The sequence below is a fragment of the Choristoneura fumiferana genome, chromosome 16 (genome assembly GCF_025370935.1).
Source record: "Choristoneura fumiferana chromosome 16, NRCan_CFum_1, whole genome shotgun sequence".
NCBI lineage: Eukaryota > Metazoa > Arthropoda > Insecta > Lepidoptera > Tortricidae > Choristoneura > Choristoneura fumiferana.
Window position 1 is genome coordinate 16,826,217 of NC_133487.1, and position 22,287 is coordinate 16,848,503.

The window sequence follows — 22,287 nt, forward strand, 5'->3', positions numbered from 1 at the left end:
TTCATTTTACTAAACCAGGGGGAAAAAATTAAACCACTCATTGTCTCTTAAATTATTATATTTAATTCTGAATTGCATATAAATTTTGTAATTTGTGGACTTTCTGTTACAATAGTACTCTCAAACTGATATATATTTTTTTGTATAAAACGCTAAAATATGTTATACAACTATTGTACCAGAGAATGGTGCAACTCCCACGCGGTACGTTATAAACAGAAAATACACACACAATAATTTATATTCTAAGCTTAATCCTTTCTTTAATTAACCTATTTAGACATACTACCTAGAATGTAGGTACTTAATTTTTCTAAGACACACACTCGCGCGCCCATAGCTTGCTTGGGTCGTCTGGGGGGGTCCTGCGTCTAGTGGCCAGCCAGTCTTGGCCCTTTACCCACTCAATATCTGAAACTCCGGGTGGATTTAAATTTTTATTGCTCTGTGCTTGTCATTTCAAAAACATTGGTTACGGTTAACCTAGAGACCACCACACTACGAATGAATTGAGCTACTTCGTACGCCACGAAACAAACCGCTTAGTGGATAAATATGGATTCCGTTCGATTGAACAAGGTTGCCTTTCAAATTGAATGTTGGTTTTAACCTTAACATTGACTATGGTATCTGTGGCGGTCAAAAAGCTATTACCATCAAGCTATCGCGTATGAACTCATCCTGCTCGCTCAGCGAACCAGTGGACTCAGGACCCCAGCTCGATGTAACAACATAAAAGTACTTACAAAAAACATTTAACAAAATGCAAATCAATATTCAGTGATGACTCACACATAACATAATTAAGAGAAAATCCATCAAATTTCCTACAACTGAAAATAGATTTCATTATCTATTTTTACAAGTACTTAGTTACATTTGGGGAATTTAATATCTGTGTGATAGGCAGTGGTATAAACATTTAGTATTTAACTACATTGATTCAATGTATTCACCGCCATTTTACAAAACTTGCTTGGTCCAGACAGATCGACACATCCATCGTATGCTTTCTGTTACAGTTATCGACAATTATCCTTCAATTCACGACAGCACATTAAAAAGTAAACCAACCGTATCAAAATATATTCTATTTAAATCAAACTTGCCCACTAAACGTCCTGATAATCTTTAATTCTTTGTACTGATTTTATACAAGACATCGCAATTATCGAGTACCATAACCTAGTGCCACTAGCAAAATTTCCAAATTTTTTAGCCTAGTCTTATAAAAACCTTTATATCTATTCAACTATGGCTGGAGACAGTCCCCAGCGCTCATATTCAAAGAGCAAAAATGTTAACATCCATGTTAATTGTAAATATTTACAGTGAATACTAAAATCGTTAGAAATACGTTAGTCAATGTTAGTATAATTAAATTTAATTTAATTCTTGTTTTCCCAATGTTTATCGTTACACAGAAATGTGATGCAATTTTTAATGTCAATCACTTAATTACTTAAGCGACAAAAAGGCCGCGTTCGCTCACAAATGTCCAAGTTTTTTTTATCAGATATTGAATTTCTTTGAGCGACGTTCACAAATAGGCCTCTGACCCATAACGGTCGATGATACACAACAGTGTACAAAATATAACTCAATTATCATCCCCCACACATCACTTACATTAATAACAATCCTGATCTTGTGCTACGTGACTGTACTTCATAGTTGCTATTACATTCAAAACTAAACAAAAATTAAATACGCAAGTCTAGATCAACATTTAAAACTTACGCCTAAATTGTGTCACAAAAATTAAAACAATATAAAATGTAAACCATGATTATGCAAGTCGGGAGTTGTAAAAATAAATATCTTCTAGAAGACACGATTGTTTTTAAAGTACAAACCGTCAGTTGGTTGTCACAGTGTCCGTTCACTAGAACTGGAGTGTCTGAGGGTCATGTATTATTTGTTGGCGGGCGGCTTTCGCGGCGTGCGCGTCGCTTTGCCCGTCGACGTGGAAGGCGTCGGCACTAGCGGAGAGGGCTTGCTATCTACAAACACATTTAAAATGTTAATTAAAAGTTTCTACATAAGAAAAGGTGTAGCCGTTATGGTGTATGTCAGGCTTATAAGTAGTTTCATTGTGGCGTCCAGTGGCCGTATTGTCTAGCGTTCAGATGCTCACGATCGCATTCTCCATTTCTTTCTACAACTCATGCAATACCGTGTGACAGAAAGAAATGCTAAAAACGAGTGCGTTCGACGATAAGGTCGCAGCTTGCGGCCTCATAATGTTCATCGTGAACGGTTGTGTTACTCTGAGGATCTGGTCTTATTTTTATGGTTTTTCTGTGCATCTATATTTCAGTTTGTATTTTCGATATAGGTTTTACGGGATCACCGTAAAAGTAACAAAAAATTTGGAATTGAAACAAAAAATACAAAAAGATTCCAAAAAACCAATCTTAATGAATGATTGAGTTCGAAACGCGTTAGCGTAGTGTGGCGGTGGCGGTGATAGTTCAGTTTCCGTGTTCTTACAATGTGGAAATAGAAGAGCAGCATAAACACACGTTATTTTTTGCATAGAAGTAACTATCGAAAGGTCGCGGGTGAGCAAAGAATTGTTTGTAGTACATTCAACCTTTGCCAAGATTGCGACGTCACAAGTAACTTAAGACATACTGGCAGTAGCGTAGCTACCGGAGGGCTAGACGGGGCAGTGCCCCGGGGCCCCTAAGCTCAGGGGGACCCTCGGACTCTGACTTACAAACTATAAATGACAAATCTGGAGTACGTCGAATTCGGAACACGATAAATACGGAACAAACCATTTTAAATAAGTAGTTTAGTAGAGACCCTAGTTTTATTTTTGGCCCAGGGCCATTGGTTACCTAGCTACCTACGCCAATGCATACTGGAAATATAAAAGAGGCGGAACATACCTCTGCCGGACGCCCGCCGACCGCCTTTCCTCGTGGGCGTGGGCGGAGGAGTCTCCTTTTTGGTCGGCGTCCGCTTCGGCGTCTTAGCCTTTGCTTTTTCCGATACTGCCGTTGCCGTCTGCAAACATATGGGAGCTTGTAATTGCTATAGGTTTTTTTTTCACTGTAGGCTTTTATTTGAGGATGTTTATTGATTGTTGATGCCGGAGGTGACAGTCAGATGAAGTATTTCACACTGGGGGCCATCCATAACTACATGTCAAACATGATAATTTCAGATCTTTGCCTGGAAGAGATCGCTCTTAAGCGTACCACGTATTGTTTACATTGTAATTTTCTTTCTGTGTACCTGTTTTCTGTATCGCTTACTATTTCTGGTGTACAATAAAGAGTCCTTGTATTGTATTGTATCATTTATATCTTAGATTGTCTAACGTTTTTGTTAAATTTACTTATCTAACAATTTATTTATTTATTTAATCTCATAATTAACACTTACAGTCAAGCCACACATGCTAACTATATAATAAGAGAAGTGCATAATAGAATGTATAAACTAAATATTTACGTTAAGCATCTATTGAGGTCGGTGTCACTATTGACTCCAAATGCCGGTTGGCCGATGCAAGAAATCTCGACTCGGAGGTAAAAAACAAATCCAGACTGTTGTTACTCTGACTCTGACTTTGTGTTGTTACAATGCAATCAAATAATCATGTAAATGGTATTGACAAACTTCTAACTGTCGTATAGAGCTTTTTGGGCATGGTGTTAAGACAATTCTGTTGGTACGATCATTTAACCCACATCGAGGCTACTGATTATGTACTTAATAAATATGTTACAAATGGAAGAACATTGCAATTTGAAATCGAAAACTAAATTGTATAGAGATACAGTTTCTTGTGACTCAACTTCAATAGAAAACATTTTTTTTCGAGTTCAAATGTTTTGCCACATATCTTATTTTTATCATTAATCAATAGCCTTAATATGGCCGTGGATTAATTTATTGTACAGATTTTTTAACGCAATAGTTTATATTATAAATGATACATATATTAGCAATGCGCTCCGGCTTCGTGCGGGTATAGTTTTTGGGAAACGGAGCTGAAAAATGTCAAGCGCTTTGATTAGAAATCTTTTTTGAAAATTGTATCCGTGCGAAGCCGGGTCTGGTTACTAGGTATAATAATAATAAATACGACTGACCCCTATGTGAGATACTGCATATGGTTTGTCACTCTTCTCGGCTTATTATATTTACTATCACTTAAAACGATATCAAAGTGGGACCCTGATGTAATTCATCATCATTATAGTATAACGTTTAAAGGATTTACTTTGCGGTATTAAAAATATTGATTTAAAAATATTATATTTTACTAAAGTGAAAATTGCAGTTGTTTGTAATTTTATCACATTGTTTTTTTTTTAAATAACTGCTATTAATTCTTTACATTACTACTAACAGTCAATTTTCACTTTAATAAACTTTTATTTCATTTTTACAAATAACGTACAAACCCACAACCACACTAAAAGCATATTTACAATACTTACACCGATTTTAATAAAAAATCTCCCCCATACATTTTATTATTTTAATAGATTTTCCATGCAACTTAAGCATGCTGACATTGGAAAATTCTATAAAATAGCAAATCAGAGAAGACAAGGCAAAAAAAAGAAATAAAAAGAGTATGTATTTGAAAAAACACAACAAGCCAGCGATGATGGGTGAATATGAGCGGAAACCTATAAGTAAAATAAATATGTATTTGGTTAGTATTAATTAGTATAATAATTAATAAGATACACTGTCTTGTTTCTGTTTCTTATTTTTGAAATCGTGACAAAGAGAGATAAAGCATGCATAGCATCGTGCGTCCTTTTCGCCTTTTGAAATAAAATTCATAAAATTTTAATTCCGACTAGTTTATTTTAATAATAAACTGCAAGTAGTTGGCCTATGATGATAACTTAAAAGTTGCAAATAATATTTTTGTACGGTCTGAATTCTGATGCATTTGCAAAAAAACCTTTGTTAGGAATTAATCTTTTTCAGACCTTAGTAAACAAGTCAGGCACTGATTCTCAAAATAACTTAAATAAAATCTAACTTTATGCTTCATCTGCAACAAAGTTAGAGAGAAAAGAATGGTACAGTCGTGCTCGATTTGGCGAAGACACGGCCGTGCTGCCTCGCCTAATATGCTTAAAATTATCGTTAAAAGTTTTCCTAATTTCAATGCAATATCGTTGAATAAAAGACTATCTTTGCGAATGAAATTGTCACACATTCAATTTTTTTAGTGACACCAGATTTTTGAAAGATGTGATGATGTGAGATGGAATGACCATGAATAAAGAACATAACTTATACCTCGACCCAATCAAAATAATGCTGAGTAGTTACACTGAAATTATATAAGTAGGTACATTTGCATATTTCAATTGCTAGCAGTTTGCATGCACAATTGATTTAAATATTTGACCAGTCTAATTCATTTTGATAAAATTATTATATAGGAAATAAAAAAATTCAACTTTCTATCAATCAATACAAATCTGCGCCTTTGTCTGCTGTTGAAATTAAAATTCATTAAATTTATATTTATTATTACAGATTTAGCCCGTGACTTATGATCTTTGGCCGTTTAATCATAGGTACATAATACATATTTCTTACTTAATTACTCTGAAATCATGATTATATTATAAATAACAATTTACTCATAAACGCATGTTAAGCTTTCGTTAAGTTAACATTCGTTTGTCTTTATGTCACTAAATGTTTGTTTTTTTTAAAACAAAAGTGGTTGCTGCAATGAGATTTGAATTTTTTTTAAATATATAATGGCATCGAATATATGTCTTTACATATACCTTAATTTCTTCTTGCTATAACTTATCTGGTCTTCTCTAAAGCGATCAATGTCACACTATTTGTGTGAATTGTCACAAAATGGTAACCAAATTTACGAAATCGTAAAAAAAGACTTTTTTATTCCATTTCGTTTCGTAATATACGTTTGAAAAATTATCAATGTCAAATTTAAGGGAATACTAAATATGTACCAGATTAAAAACGGCTAAGATCTTTCTAAACGAGCTCTGAGCACGGCTTTCACAACTAATCCGTTTGCCTTACAGACAGTCCTTTTTCTTCGCAATCAGTTAAAACAGGACGTACTAGACAAACGCACCGAGCAAGCTTTTTAGTTCATCCAGCGAGACATGTCACCGTCTCGCTCACGCTCATAGCAGCCGGCGTGCGCGAGACGGGGACGGCACGAGCATCCATAACCACACACCTTTTACACTGTCGAACATGAATATGTGATGATTGCGGATACGTACATTTCTATATATCCGTTGTACTATGCCTACCTTGCTTGCCGTCGCCACTATGGGCGTGGTACCTGGCGATTTTCGTTTTGTTTGTGGTTTTTGAGGCGTCGCCTTTGATTTGCGCTTTGGACTGCGCTTTGGTGTGCTGCGAGTCTTTTTGACTGGCGTCGCTACTTCCTTCTGGAAGGGAGAACAAAGGCTACTACGAAATTCGAAAATCGAGGTTCGTACCGTACCGTCCCTCTTACTCTCTCTCGTATTAAGCAACGGTAAGATACGAAGTTCGAATTCGGCTTCACAGGGCATTGTCCTCTAATTTTTTTTTATTGATTGAACTTGTGCTCTAAGTGTTGCCCTTAGCCATTTTGAGGTTAGGGGAATTAGACACGAAAAAGGATGGTTGGGAAACGCAACTTGGAATATGGATAGTCAGAGTAGGTAGAACACATGTCCTCTAATTACAACCAGCCCTGTCTTCCTTCAGGTATGTAACTTATACCAATGTTGCCATCTCGTTTGTTCAGAAAGGTAGTAATTTTGCTTAAAAGCCGCCAGTTGGTGGGCAATTGACTTCAAAACTGTTAAAAAAATCGCTGACGTAGTCCCAAGAGTCTCTAAATTTAGCGCCAAGTTGATAACACTGATTGATACCCGATTTTCTGGCTATACCTTCCAGTAATTTGCAAATGGTCGAGTTCTTTCGAAACACAATTAACATACAGTACCACACAATAGTTCCAATTCGAAAATAGTAACTATCCCGAGAACACATTGGGAAATTTCGGGATAAAATGCAAGCTTGGAGGTGGTATGTAAAGCACCCAGGCTGACGAAGACGCACTATGCGACTAAACGCGCGGTTTTAACGTGCCGTCTCTTTCCCAATCAATACTTTGAAGAGGCACGGCGTGCTAAAATCGCATAGTGCGTACGTACCCTAACTCCCACACTCAATGGCCATGAGAGACCTCCCGTAGTAGTATGCCCACCCTTTTGGGAAAGGATATGTGGAACTCAAGTTTCACCAAACATTTTCCATACCAAAAAAAAAATATTATGTCTGATTGGAGAAGATGAACTAAGACCCCTGCTTCAGAAATACTGTGTGGTAGACACTGTCAATATTAACTGCGTAATGCTTAACTCCTTTGATGTGGTGCGTGCGTTGTTAGTTACTAAGAGTATGCTTATGTATCAAACGAAACTGTAAGGGTCTTAGGAATACAAAATAACAAATTTAAAAAAAAACAATCCTATATACAAAGGTGGTAATTGAACTGAAAACCTCAGACACCGAAACTGTCTTTTAATAGCCTATGCGGCTGGGCAAAGGCCTCCTCTTTCTCCATGCTGGTTGAATAATGGAAAACCCGGGCCCCTAAACACTGGTAAGGTTTGAGTTTAAATATGCCATTTGAAATGCTTGCTAAGCAATTAAAGCTTTCAATGGCTTGAAGCCCCACACTGCCACTTGGCTTCTTTCTCCTTCCACTGCTTTTTTCCACAGTTTTTTATTTTAAGTTAGATAATTGGATATACATACTTACAAATATACGTATGTTTTGCTAAGTCAGTAATTCAACTTGATTTCGAACTCTGTACTCGTAATTTGTACCTTGTCTATTTGTAATCTGTCTGTATAATTAAATTATCTTAATAGTACGCAACTTCGCACATTTTGGCGTAGGCTGCATTCGTAACTTTAGACTTGGCAAAGCAAAAAAAAAAAACTAAAAAAACTTACAAACTGCTATTAAGTATAGTATCAATAATCCAACATTCTATTTTTAATAAAATGCTTTCAGATTTTTCAGTTCCTTAATTAACACCTTGTATATGTATTGACCTTTTCAGTTTGATATAAGTTGAATATGTTACATTTGATATTATAATTCATACTTGCTTTTAGAAAGAACCTTACAGTTTTCTGATGCTTAACCAGAGAATATAAACAGAAATAATTATATGGTATACTTACTTTAAATATACATCTTTGAACTGTTACGAGAACACATTGAAAAATTTCGCCGTATAATATAAACTAACTGCTGAGATCAGTGTAAAATTAACTACAAAGAGATTGATACAGCTAAAAGAACAGCTAAAGGAACGGTTCTATTTCTCAAATGATGTAGACACGACTCTACTGCCAAGTTAATAAGTGTTTAGACTGATCATTTTGAGCACCACAATCGCTTATCTACTTCTGCTGCTGACTGTACTCTTAAAGCACAACCTATAAGAGGTCTGAAAAATCTTAATTTTTTGTCTGTCTATGTCAGTAATCATTATCAATCTAAAATTACCCCACACTGCCTACAACGTGCTTAGGAGCAGCTTAGGGCTCTACTAACACCGAATATTTATATAAACCTACTTGTATGGAACCCTCGGTGACTAGCATTTAGCTGTTATTACCTGACTGCCAGAAGGAAAGACGGTCACTTTTCTGTCTGTGTTCTAGTTCCAGTATGATTTAGTGGACATTATTTTTTCTGGTAAAGCATCACAATATTAGGTTAGAGATGAAAGGCCAGTGCAGCTAAGTCCCCATACAAGGTACTCACAGCGGTATTATTGGCTTCGGGCTTGGCGCGGGGCGATGATTTGGAGCTGGTGCGTTTGCGGGACTTCTTCTCTAGCTGAGACTCATCCTTGTATAGCGAGAGGTCCACTGTGGAAACAAGTTTATTAATTAATATTAACTATTTTTGATGTAGCCCGTATTATGCCCCACTGACAGCAGTGATCTCTAGTGCGTACAATGCACGCCAGTGATCTCTAGTACAATGCACGTCAGTGATGTAGTGTGTACAATGCACGCCAATCTCTAGTATGTACAATGCACGTCAGTTATCTCTGGTGTGTAAAATGCACGGCAATCTCTAGTGTGTACAATGCACGCCAGTGGTCTCTAGTGTGTACAATGCACGCCAGTTATCTCTGGTGTGTAAAATGCACGGCAATCTATAGTGTGTACAATGCACGCCAGTGATCTCTAGTGTGTACAATGCACGTCAGTGATGTAGTGTGTACAATGCACGCCAGTTATCTCCGGTGTGTAAAATGCACGGCAATCTCTAGTGCGTACAATGCACGCCAGTGGTCTCTATCGTGTACAATGCACGCCAGTGATCTCTAGTGCGTACAATGCGCGCCAGTGACCTCTAGTGCGTACAATGCACGCCAGTGGGCTCTAGGGTGTTGTAGTACAGTACAGTACAATGTACGGCCACGGCCAGTGATGCAGTGATGCAGTGATGCAGTGTGTACTCACGTCCGTCGGGGTGCTCCTCGGTGACGGCGGGCGCTGCGTGCTCCTGGTCGGCCTTGAGCGCGCGCTGCAGGATGGAGGTGGCGCGCGCCTGCTCGGCCGCCCTCAGCAGCTGCGCGCCGCCGCCGCCCGGCGCGCGCGTCAGGGACAGCGTCGTCAGCACGCACTCCATGTCTACACGACACAAATACAACTCAATAAGGGTGAAGATTGGTTTTTTGGAATCTTTTTGTATTTTTTATTTCAATTCCAAATTTTTACTTTTACGGTCATCCCGTAAAACCGAAATTGAAAATACAAACTGAAATATAGATGCACAGAAAAAACAGAAAAATAACAGCTGCTCGCTGCTTAAGTGACTAAGTAAGAAACACAAGCTGAGATATGAGGTGCATAGGGAAATTCGTGTCGGTACCGTTGACCATCAGTGGTGTAGCGGTATAGCACGCGGTACGGATTACCGAGGACCTGGGTTCGATTCCCAGTGATGGTCTTATTTTTCTGTTTTTTCTGTGCATCTATATTTCAGTTTGTATTTTCAATTTCAATAAGGGTGACCAGGCCATCTACGTTACGGTTTACCGGAGAGGTCTACCTGTGCAGGTCGACCGGAGCGTGTATGCCGACCGACCTGTGCAGTTTTTTTGACCTGCGCAGGCGACCGGAGCAAATTTGAAAATCAATTTTGCTCCGGTTGCACCGTACGGTACGGTGAACCTGTGCGTGTGTGCGTACCTGCGATTTTCTTTTTAACCCCTGACGCAAAAAGAAGGGTGTTATAAGTTTGCCGGCTATGTGTGTCTGTGTGTCTGTGTCGGGATAAAAAGTAGCCTATGTTCTTTCTCGAGACTAACTATCTCCATACCGAATTTCGTCTAAATCGGTTCAGCGGTTGAAGCGTGAAAAGGTAACAGACAGACAGTTACTTTCTCATTTAAAATATTAGTACTTAGGGACCAGTTACGCAGTTGGAAGCAACTGATAGGTACCTACCTGTATCTAGCTGTTCCTTGGTCAAGTATTCTTTGTACGGTTTACGCATGCGAAGGGTACGTAGAAACTCCTCCTTTTTTGAAGTCGATTAAATATAGACGCGACAGATGCTTGTGAAGCCACAGATCAAACCTGGTGGCTACCACGGCTTACAACTGCCTCATAATCTGTACTTACCAGTGACGTCATAGAAGTCAGGCTTGTAGGTCTCCCCAGACGGGTCGGCGGCCTTATCCTGGGACAGCCAGCGAATCTTGATCTTGCGCGTAGTACGGTACACGTTCTGAGTCGTCTGGCACACATAGAAGCCCCCCTCTGCGTTGCGGACCGCTAGGTATTCGTTCCTGTAGGAAGACGTTTGTAATCAACAACTAAAGCTATACAAACTAATATAGCATTATGGTGATAAGCATATTTTTTTAAAACATAATGGCTCTGTCCATCGTAGAACAATTTTGCTAGCGTCTAGTGGATTTTGCCGTTGTACGGTAAAAATTTTGGAAAACGAAATATGAGAGGTAAGGGACCTTGCAAACGAAGTTTTTTTAAGCGCTGACGATAACGCGCGTCCTCTGCGTTTTTGCGTGTTTTTTTGTCGCAAATGAAACGCGCAATTTGTATCGATGCAAACGCATTTCCGCATTTTGAAGCTGTGGTGGCCTAGTGGTTTGACCTATCGCCTCTCAAGCAGAGGGTCGTGGGTTCAAACCCCGGCTCGCACCTCTGAGTTTTTCGAAATTCATGTGCGAAATTACATTTGAAATTTACCACGAGCTTTGCGGTGAAGGAAAACATCGTGAGGAAACCTGCACAAACCTGCGAAGCAATTCAATGGTGCGTGTGAAGTTCCCAATCCGCACTGGGCCCGCGTGGGAACTACGGCCCAAGCCCTCTTGTTCTGAGAGGAGGCCTGTGCCCAGCAGTGGGACGTATATAGGCTGGGACGATGATGATGAAACGCATTTGAAACAAACTTCGATCGCGCATTTGTATCGATACAAACGCAACGCGCCTCAGCGAGGGGGGGAGCGACGGGGAGCGGGGGTTTGGATTGGACAGATACAAACAGGTCCGTACTCACGCAGGTCAATACAAACTCCTTGCGTTTGCTGAGCGTTCGACATGCGTTTGTATCGATACAAGCGCAAAAAAGTTAAGGTAATAAAAAACTAAACCCGACTGTCTTAATAAAAAATAATAAAAACAAATCTAGAACTCTGTTGTTAATTAAAGTGCAATAGTCAAGACTTTTTGAGATTACTCAGAATTTTTGAGCCAGTCACGATTTTGAATGGGTTAGACTGTAAAACTTTATGTTACATAACAGAGTTCTATCCCGCTAACTAGACCTGTTTCTAATTTTTAGTTTTTGTTAAAAGTTCGTTAAGATACTCGGGTTTTTGATTTTTACATTTATTTGGAAGGGGCTAATTAATAGCTTTCATTTAATACCTACAAAGCTATATTATTTCAAAATAATAAAAAAACCCTTTCGTCATATTTTTCGTTGACGCCGTATTGCAATATTAAAGAGTAAATAGATATAGATATGACGAAACCAATGATACCACATATACTGAAAACCGTTAAGCCCTTTACCTATTACAAACAAAAACAGGGGATCAAATATTTTCAAAAAAAATATATATGTTATTATTTTATATTAGAGCCTAATTTTATTAGACAATTTATTAATTAAAGTTGAATTTTAATAAATAAGAACTAGTTTGTCTTGTTTCCATCTAAACAAATTTGAGAAATAAACCAAAACTTTTTTATCATGAAGCATAAGTATTTTGTGTCCACCTTTATTTCACTTTGATTACAAAAAGATTTATTGACTTAAAGTTTTTCTCGACTTTAAAATGTACTGACACCCAAATAAGTTTCACATTCAATTTATCTTTATTACGTCACGCATTAAAGCGGTCAATGACCCCCGATAAATTAGTACTACATTCCAATACAACACTTCAACTTTCATTCCAACATGTAAACATTGCAAAATAGACAGTTATATGTAGTACTATTATTTATTCTGTGGTTATATGCTGTTTCTGAACTTAAAATTTCCATTAAATACGACTAGTTTTTTTTGTTTCTTTTTTCTTTTTCCACGTCTAATTTCCTTAACTTGAAAATGGCTGAGGGCAACACTAAAAATGCAAGTCCAATCAATAAAAAAAAAAAAAAAAAACTAGTATAGCAAACATACCCAGGATTACTAAGCCCAGTTTAGAACTGTAGGAATAATCGTGCAGGTCGCAATACATTGCGCGGTCGCAAAGTGAACGAGTTTGAAGCGGTCCATCGAGCGCCGCAATGTAATGCAACATGCAACTTACACGATATTTCTTGCAGAACTAAACTGGGATTATACGGGTGTGTACTGATCGGTATAACAACATTTGATATTTCAAAGGATAGGAGCTTCACGGAAGTTTTTTATAAAATAAACCTAACCTAACCTAACCCAAAGTACATCAAATCGAATTAATAACAATAGAAATAAGTTTGGCTTTTAAGATAAATTGCATTATATCAACTGTTACATTATGTCAATTGTTGTGAATCCATCGAGCAGCACCCGGATAATACACTGTGTTCTTTTTGATTTCTGTTAACTTTAAGGGAACAATCTACAGGTCAAATGATGTTAATTTCTCTAGGACAATAGTGGCCTAACTCATAATGTTTACAAGATAATCAAGAGTTAAGATAATTAATTATTAGCAGTAAAACAGCGTAAAGGTCCTTTATTTATGCCGTTTTTCAAAGTCCATAACTAATCATCAGTTTTTAATTCACACATATTTAAAAGGTTAAACTTAACATGAGGATTTTTTCATGGATTTCAAGGATTCTTTTATGTGTCACGCCAATGCCACTTATCAAGTTTGTTTATTTTACAATTTAACTATTAACTTTTTTTTCATTTTGTCGAAAATGTTAATTATCAGGTAGTTCATATCCATGAACTTAGCCGTCAGCCGAAGTTAACGGAAATAAAAAAAAACACAGCATATAGGTTGTATACTGACTTGTAGAACACAATGAGCTTGTCGTCATTCTGTTTAGGCGGAGTGGAGCGGCCCGCAGAAGCCGACAGTTTGGTGGCCATCGCGATGTCAGGAGTTGGGGACTGATACAGCTGCACCTGTAATTTATAAGTAGTGTAACTCATTTCAATTCTAATTTAGGAAAAAATGGCTCTAAACTTTATAATACACTTAACTAATATAGTTAACAATCCAATTAATTACTGCATTATTACACAATGCAGTTCTTTAATTACTATAAGATTAATTTCGTCACTACTACTATTAAAAAAGCTCACCTGAAAATAAATATTTCTCAGTGAACTTTATAAACTTTATTAGCTTTTGCCCGCGGCTTCGCCTGTGTGGAATTCGGTTATCGCGCGATATTAGTATGGATTTCAAGTATCAATTTTGTTGATGTATTTATTAGAGAAGATATGTATTTTTTTTAAAAGCAGTGACAATTCGTAACAGTCCAAAACAAACAAGCCAATATTTTTATTGTCTAACACATTCCAAATTACAATTACTTTTACAGTTTCTTTGTCCAACAGTATAGGAATGGGGGGGGGGGGATGTAGACGTGCACCTCCCTACTTATAACTGATTATTTTACTTAGCACCATATTTTTAATAGTGTTAAAGCTGTTTAACTGGTCAAGTAATACTTTGAATTTCAACATTCATGCTTTCTTTAAATGCTATTTCACTTAATCATTAAGGAGTAAATAATAACGTTCATTTAAATAACTAGTAACTAATGTCTTTCAAGCAATGCACTCATTAACTATAAATTATCATTAAAATTCAGTAATTAGGATCAGGTTTAGAAATCAGGACACAATAAAGGTGTAATCTAAGTACCTACACACATTTAATTACCTACTTCATTATTAATTAATTTAATTTACATACCCAAACTGTACCTATTTTTTCACACCTTTCTTTAATTTAATACGGCCATTCTCATTTTATTGTGCACCTGTCTAATTATACTGCTTTTTTTTGTCAGGCAAAAGTGACACGGCACTGAAACTGTGTGCACATCTAGAAAAAGGATGGCTGCCATTTACATTTATCTGTGCACTCAAAATTACCGTGTCACTAGAGCAGGAAATAAGCGGTATGGTAATTAGGTGCACAATAAAATGAGAATGGCCGAATTTACCTATTCATTTGCAAAATTACATTTCGACGCTTGAAAGGAGAAATTGACTAAGCAACATTTTTTTAAGGTAGTGAGTTATATACATGTTTGGAATCAGTAAATTTGACTAATTCAATATATGTATATAACTCACTACCTTAAAAAAATGTTGCTTGTCAATTCCTCCTTTCAAGTGTTGATGGAATTTACCACAGCCTTGGTAAATAACATTGAAGAAACCATTATCTGTGAAGCAATTAAATCGTATGTGAAGTTCCCAATTGACACTGGGCCCACATGGTAACTAGTCTGAGAAGACCCCTGTGCTCATCGGTGGGAAGTATATGCATGTTAACTTTTTATTGCAGATAAAAATTAAGAAACACTGAAAGGATTACAAAGGCCAAAGGGAAGTATACATCTATGGCGGAGATGATGGTTTGTGTGTTGGTGGAAAGACTACTGATGAGTAATAATGATACAATTGGAGAAATATTTTAATTAAAAAAAAAAAGTTTTGTATAGAATTTGAGCCACAAAAAGACTATCTCCATAGAAAAAAACAATTTTTTAATCAATCTTTCCACTTGTATTGTATGAATTAGTAATCAGTAACATTAAAGTGGGTTAAATGGGGGATCAAATATTTCTTGTTGTTATTCTGTCACGTCAACGAGGGACCAAAAGTAAGTAGTACACATGAATAGAAGAAATATTGTGTCACATTATACTATAGGTAGAGTCATTCACGATGATGATCACTCTACCTATCTATCTATAATAGCCCTTATAGCGCCTGTCTTCGGACATAGGCACACGTTAACAACAATCACCAATAACTAACAATCATTCATTTTACATATAAATAACAACTTACATTCTGGATTTGCATTCTTCAAACTTTAGTTTGTAACTTTAATTGTTTGCATATACTGCATGTTTACTTGCTAAGTTGGACTGGTTCTGGCGGTGTTACTAGACTATTGTGTACCCACTATTATTTTATTGTGATACCCACCATAATTTACATTTTGTACTACGAAATTACTTTTGTATTACAAACATCACTAGTACGGGTCAGATGACGCTTACTTACCTACTGTTTTACTCTGTAAGCACCTAATGTTTCAATACTATGTAAGCAGTAATTTACATAACATTACTTTCTCAATAAACATTTATTATTATACAGCTCTACCATACTCGACCTGAAGTCGTCTGGCAGTGTCTTATCCAACCTCGACATTGGCGGAATCATCGCATCGTTCGATGGGGCCATTATAATCCCAAAAATTGAATTGAATTGAATGTATTATTATTATTATTATATTATAGGCCTCCTCTCTACTTTTCCAGTCTTGCCTATTCATTGCCACTCACATCCAGTTTACGCAGCGTAACCTGGATGTGGCGTAAACTGGATGATGATCACTATTTGACAAAATCACGCATCTTTGTGGATGGCACTAGGTATAACACGCTAAGATGACGAATTATAGAAGGAGCTTAATCCTACCACAAAAATGCATGTTTGGCAAATTTGTTGTTGTTTCTTTAAAAAAATATGGCTCTGTCCATTGGAGGACAATTTTGCCAGTGTCTAGTAGTTTTTGCCGTTGTACGGTAAAAAAATCTAAAAAACGAAATATGAGAGGTAATGGTGGATGAACGATCGATAAAAACCTTTGGCAAATTTGAATCCTATAAACTTATGGTTTAAAGAGTGACTCTGGAGACCGTAACTATAGCAACAAAGAAAAAGATGATCAACCCAAATATAGCACATAATTTTTTTTAAACCATGTATAATGATAAAATGTGATTGCCATCCTGCGAAATGAGCAAATGAGGAAAAAGTAAAAGTAATAGTTACCTTTGTCCGATTCCTCTTAGATCTCGAGTCAGGTGTGGAAGGGTCCTCAGCAGCCTTCTTAGCTGCACTGTGGCCATCACTTGACTTGGTGGGTGAAACATGTCTCCTCTTCCTCATTTGGGGGGTCACAGTGGCCAGCTTCAAAGTAGACTTCGGAGCAGCTTTCACTTCAGTTTTAGCTGGGACCTTTGCTTCAGCTTTCTTCTCTTCTACTTTTTCCTCAGGTTTCTCCAGTTTCTCCACTGGTTCTACTGGTTTTTCCTCCTTTTTAGGGGCCTCAGGTTTTTTAGGTTCTGGTTCTTGTTTAGGTGGTTCTTCTACAGGCTTAGGGACTGGTTTTTCAACTTTTTCAGGTTCCGGTTTCTTTTCTTCTTTCGGTGCATTGTCTACCTTTACACTGTCTGTCGCTGGAGGGTCTTGTTTTTGAGGTGTCGGAACTTTTTCTTGGCACTGACCAGCTTTGGCAGATTCTGGTACAGGCTTGCTGTCACTTTGAGAGGGAGCAACGTCAGCAGTGGGTGCCGGTTTAGGTTCAGATGGTTTTGCCGGAGACTTCTCTGGTGCTTCGTTGGCAGTGGCGACTTTAGGTTGAGTAGGGTCTGCAGCTTGATTAGGATTTGCAGGTTCAGCTTTCTGTGGCGTACTTGGAGCAGGTGCTGGTTTTTCAGGAGGCTTTGGTGTACTAGGAGATATCTTAGCAATGTCAATGTCTTTGCTTGGCTCAGGGTTCTGTGGTTTCAACGTAGCAGGAGCATTAGAAGCTGGTTTGGGCGAGTCCACTGTACCGTTAGGAGGTCCTGGTGGGACTGTAGAATCTGCATCTTTCTTTTCTGGAGTTCGCGTCAACGCCAAGGGTTGTGAGGGTACAGGAGTAGCCGGCTTGTCTTGTACAAGACTGAGTGGAGCAGCAGGAGTAACCTTGGCAGGGCTTGCCGCGAGGACCGGCGCGACGGAATTCTGCGTCACATGCGACAAATTGCCGTGGTGACTCATGTTCTGAGCCATCTGTGCCATGTTCGCGGAGACCGGAGCCATGGAGGGCGCGGCGTGCGCTAGAGGCTGCGCCGGCGGCGCGAGTGGCGGGACGACGGGCTGCGTGAGGTTCTGCCCCACCAGACTGCCCCCTAGCGCCGGCAAGTTCCCCCCGGCGAGCGGCCCGCTAGCCACGGCCGCCTTCGCGGGACTTGACTGCACGCCCGGCGCCCCAGGCTGGGGCAAAACGGGCTTTACAGAATTCATCACACGCGAACACTCACGAAGCGTATCTGAAACATAAGCGGTGAGTGAGATGTATAAGCCGACGCGGCTCGCGGCTGACACCGCGGTGTCTTTGACCCACAACAATCGTTCGTACGTAATCGAAGTCGGTCCGGCCGATAGGCGCCGTAACGCGCTTGGCCCGCTATAGGTACGCGATTGCTACGCGGTGACGGTTGAAAATAATTGTAAGTTAAAGTTACCACTAGCCGTTCCGACGACAAAGGTCCATCAAATAGCCCGATGTATGCGGTGGCCGCGGCACTGGCGCCCGCAAAAAATATGCGTTGCTATAGCCAAGAAACTTCCGCAAATTTACGACCGAGATATTCGTGGGATTGCACTACGTCGTTAAAACACTATACGTTAACACTTTATCTCACAAATAAAGATACAATTACATGATAAATCACACTTTTTAACACGAATTAGCATTCATTTCACTCCTGGGAAAAGTACGCACAGTAGTTTAGAGATGGCGTCGGCCAAACGCGCATGCGCCACCCTCTTTCTCGCGCTCATCCAATGAAACCAAGCCCAAGCGAACGAATCCTTCCGAGAAATTATATCTTGCATCTCTTTCTTGCAACGTTGTAAGCCCTTGTATTGCCGATGCTGTGTATTGCTGTTTCATTTTCTGCCTAATGGCTACATTCTGTTTGGAGACGGAGAATGATAATTTGAACTGTGAACGATAAATAAACTTTATCTAATTATTTTAGTGCCTATCTATAGAGTCAAACATGTTTATAATATACTTGACTGTTGTTTTAACACTATAATTGCATGTTATTAAGTTATGTATCAATATTAATTAACTGCTCACGGCCATTAGGCACATTTCATACAATTTTTTTATTAGAATTAAAAAGGGTTCCGTCCGTTGCAAGTCAAAGCTGCAGGGCTACTACGAAACTCGAAGTTCGTGTCATGCGGTCCCTCTGACACTTATACTATTTAATACGAGAGCGAGAGGGACGATACGATACGAACTTCGATTTTCCAACTTCGGAGTAGGCCCTCAGCCCTCACGACACGACTGCATTGCTTATTTCTATTCTTCGTCAAAGTTCTTCGTAGTCAAGGAGTTTCAGCAGGGCTACTACGAAACTCGAAGTTCGTGTCGTGCGGTCCCTCTCGCTCTCGTATTAAATAGTGTAAGTGTCAGCAGGGTTACTACGAAACTCGAAGTTTGTATCGTACCGTCCCTCTCGTTCTCGTATTAAATAGTATGTGTCAGAGGGACCGAACGACACGAACTTCGATTTTCGAATTTCGTATTAGCCCTGCTGGTTAAATTTCTTCCCCTTCCGCCTCTTTTATTGTCACTAGCCAAGAGGAAAACTATGATCTTTTATTATTTAAAAATGTATTTAGGTATAATAATAGACAGTGAAAATTAAGTGAGAGGGCTACTATTTATGTAAAATGCTTGAATAAGAATATGGCACAATTTTCTCATTAATATTTTAGTTCATCATCATCCCAGCCTATATACGTCCCACTGCAGGGCACAGGCCTCCCTCAGAATGAGAGGGTTTGGGCCATAGTTCACACGCGGCCCAGTGCGGATGGGAACTTCACAACACCATTGAATTGCTTCGCAGGTTGTGCAGGTTCCTCACGATGTTTTCCTTCACCGCAAAGCTCGTGGTAAATTTCAAATGTAACTCCGCACATGAATTTCGAAAAACTCAGAGGTGCGAGCCGGGGTTTGAACGCACGACCCTCTGCTTGAGAGGCGATGGTCAACCACTAGCCACCACGGCTATATTTTAGTTACTCTTCTCTTTTCTACTTTTTTTGTGGAAAGTGTTCAAGTGTTTGTATTGTGAGCATAATATAAAGTAATGATCACTCGCTTTAAACCTGTTAGAAATTCGATTAAGTACTTTAACACAGTTGCTATGTAATTTATGCTCGGCACAATACATATGTGAAAGTAGAACGCAGGGCTTGTTAACTTACCAAATTCACACTATAAGTAACGTTAAATAACGTAAAAATCATACATATACCTAGTACCGGTAAAAAAATATAACGTTAAATGGTAACTTAACATATAGTACGTTACCTGATTAACGTTATTTTTACCGGTAAATACTTTACATTGTAGGGCTAGTTAACGTTACCCAATTCACATTATTATAACGATACCGAAGTAACATTTCGGTAATATTTGCTATGCTACCGAGTGTTGCCAATTTAGCGACTGTCGCTAGAACTAGCGATTTTTGCTTAAGTGTTAGCGACCAAAAAAGGTTTTGACGACAAAAATGGTTTAGCGACTTATCTGGCGACTTTTTAACCGACTTCAAAAAGGAGGAGGTTCTATGTTCCAATGTTAGTATTTTTATTATGTATGTTCGCCGATTACTCAGTCAATTGTGGATCGATTTTCAAAATTCTTTTTTTATTCGAAAGGATAGTCTTTTGAGGTAGTCCCATTGTCACCAAGTCAAGATCTGATGATGGGATTTTAGGGAAATCGAGGGCAAACCTCAAATTTTAAAGGCACACCTATGGCGATTTTGGCATTTTTAGCATTAAAATAAGCATTTACATTCAGAAAGTATTATTGGTAACTTATACCTGATGAAGAAGACCGTGATGACCAATGGAACTCATCAAGCTAAGTAATGCTCGCTCGTCTATAAACGATCATGATGAATATACCTAGATAAGCGACTAAGAAGGAGCTTTAAGTTAACTGATCTGATGCTGAAGCTGGAAGGTAGGCAACGGAACTCTGTTATAAAACAACGTACCTAAGCCGTGTTTGGGCTTAATGGAATCGTTGTGAGATGTTCTTTGGCTACGAATCACTAAAATGTGAGAAATAAAGAAAAATTATAACAAAAAAAAAAAAAATAAAAAAATAACGGAAAATGGAACTGACTACAAATCCCTTGAAAAATTTTTTTAGGTACAGTCACCAGCATTAATATCTGCTACAGCGGAGTGTGCAAAAATATCTGACACGTCCTTCCGGCCCTAGAAATAGAGTCGTATCAGATATTTATGCAGATTTGTTGTGTCGGATATTGGTGCTGGTGACTGTACCTAGTAGCTCGAAGTCGGTGACTCAGCACGACCCAGCAGGATGGAACCCATAGTATGTAGGTGAGGTAGACGACTATTGTTTCATTCCTGCAGGGCTACTACGAACCCGAAACTCGAAGTTCGTGTCGTGGGGTCCCTCTGACACTTATACTATTTAATACGAGAGCGAGCGAGAGGGACGGTATGATTTGAACTTCGATTTTCGAGTTTCGTAGTAGCCCTGCACAGTTGTGTTTCGACCGCGCGTTGATTACATTACAACGCCACGCAATGACAAAGTTTTCGGCGAAACTGCAAATGACAGCAGATCCACTCTGAAAAAGATGGAGTGTCGTATTTCAAGTTTCCTTTAAATTTACGAATTGCATAACTATCTTGATGTTTTTTTAGCATTTTGCTAAAAATTTACATTTCAATTGCTAAAACAAAATATTGCTCGCCCCGTGTTCGTATATGTCTTTTTCGCACCTTAATCAAACTCTCGAGAACAAAAGAGACAGTCTAGCTTCCGCGGAGTGGAGAAAGCTGTGGACTTGAATAGTCTATTTTTTTATTTTAATGTTGAACGTAATTATTAATAACTTAATTTAACTTTGTTTTTCTATTAATTCATTTTATAATTGCTGTTAATAAATTATTATTGAGAAAGGATACTATATTATTTTGTCTGGCTTTTTTTTTAACATTAATACATTGACAACATGAAGTTAACATAATTTGTTAAAGAAAATAAAGATCATTTTCCCAAAAAAAGTGATTCAAGACAAATATACGATCTCAATATAAGTATGAATATGCACTGTCCGACCCTCTAGCTATATACTCAAAAAGAGCACTTATGTAAATGGATAAAAGTTTATAATCACTTACCTGAATATTTAAAATCATTAGATGGTGCACAATTCAAAAATAAACTTAAACAATTTTTAGTGTGCGAGTGCTTTTATGATCTAAATGAATCTTTTTGAAAAAATATTAGAATTCATGTAAAAAATAATAAATTATAATTATATTTAAGTAAAAATTGTACGTCCGAAATGGGCAAACTGTTGAAACTTCTCATGCATAAATGTTAACATAATTTGTACACGGTTTTGAACAATAAACGTTCCTTATTTCTTAATGAAAGTTTAGAAATTCATTGTTCGCTATATACAAATTCAGCATGTAAGTCATCTACTTGGTTTTAGGGTTCCCTTATAGTTACGGAACCCTTATAGTTTCGCTCTGTCTGTCTGTCCATCCGCAGCTTTGCTCAGGGACTATCATGCTAGAAATCCGTACTTAATTTTACAATAAATATGTAAATGAACTAAAATAATCTCTGCTTGCTTGCTTGGAAATTATTTTAGTTCATTGATATGACCTCCGCAAAGTAACCCCTGATC

The 22,287-nt window shown here is 38.1% G+C and overlaps 1 protein-coding gene across 3 annotated transcripts; it reads right to left on the reverse strand.

Annotated features, from left to right (window-relative positions):
- Positions 1 to 40: 40 nt before the first annotated feature.
- Positions 41 to 18,686, reverse strand: LOC141436480 (uncharacterized). Of its 3 annotated transcripts, none has more exons than XM_074099482.1 (9): positions 18,040 to 18,686; positions 16,580 to 17,844; positions 13,560 to 13,675; positions 10,696 to 10,862; positions 9,529 to 9,699; positions 8,819 to 8,925; positions 6,261 to 6,431; positions 2,898 to 3,015; positions 41 to 2,003 (listed from the first exon to the last, which is right to left on the reverse strand). In XM_074099482.1, the coding sequence occupies exons 2-9, from the start codon at positions 17,816 to 17,818 to the stop codon at positions 1,915 to 1,917; spliced, it is 2,178 nt and encodes a 725-aa protein (XP_073955583.1). In that variant the 5' UTR covers positions 17,819 to 17,844; positions 18,040 to 18,686; the 3' UTR covers positions 41 to 1,914. The 3 variants fall into 3 exon arrangements, with proteins under 3 accessions (XP_073955583.1, XP_073955584.1, XP_073955585.1); XM_074099483.1 differs by having other exon boundaries at positions 6,291 to 6,431; positions 18,040 to 18,648; XM_074099484.1 differs by lacking the exon at positions 6,261 to 6,431 and having other exon boundaries at positions 18,040 to 18,650.
- Positions 18,687 to 22,287: the final 3,601 nt, after the last annotated feature.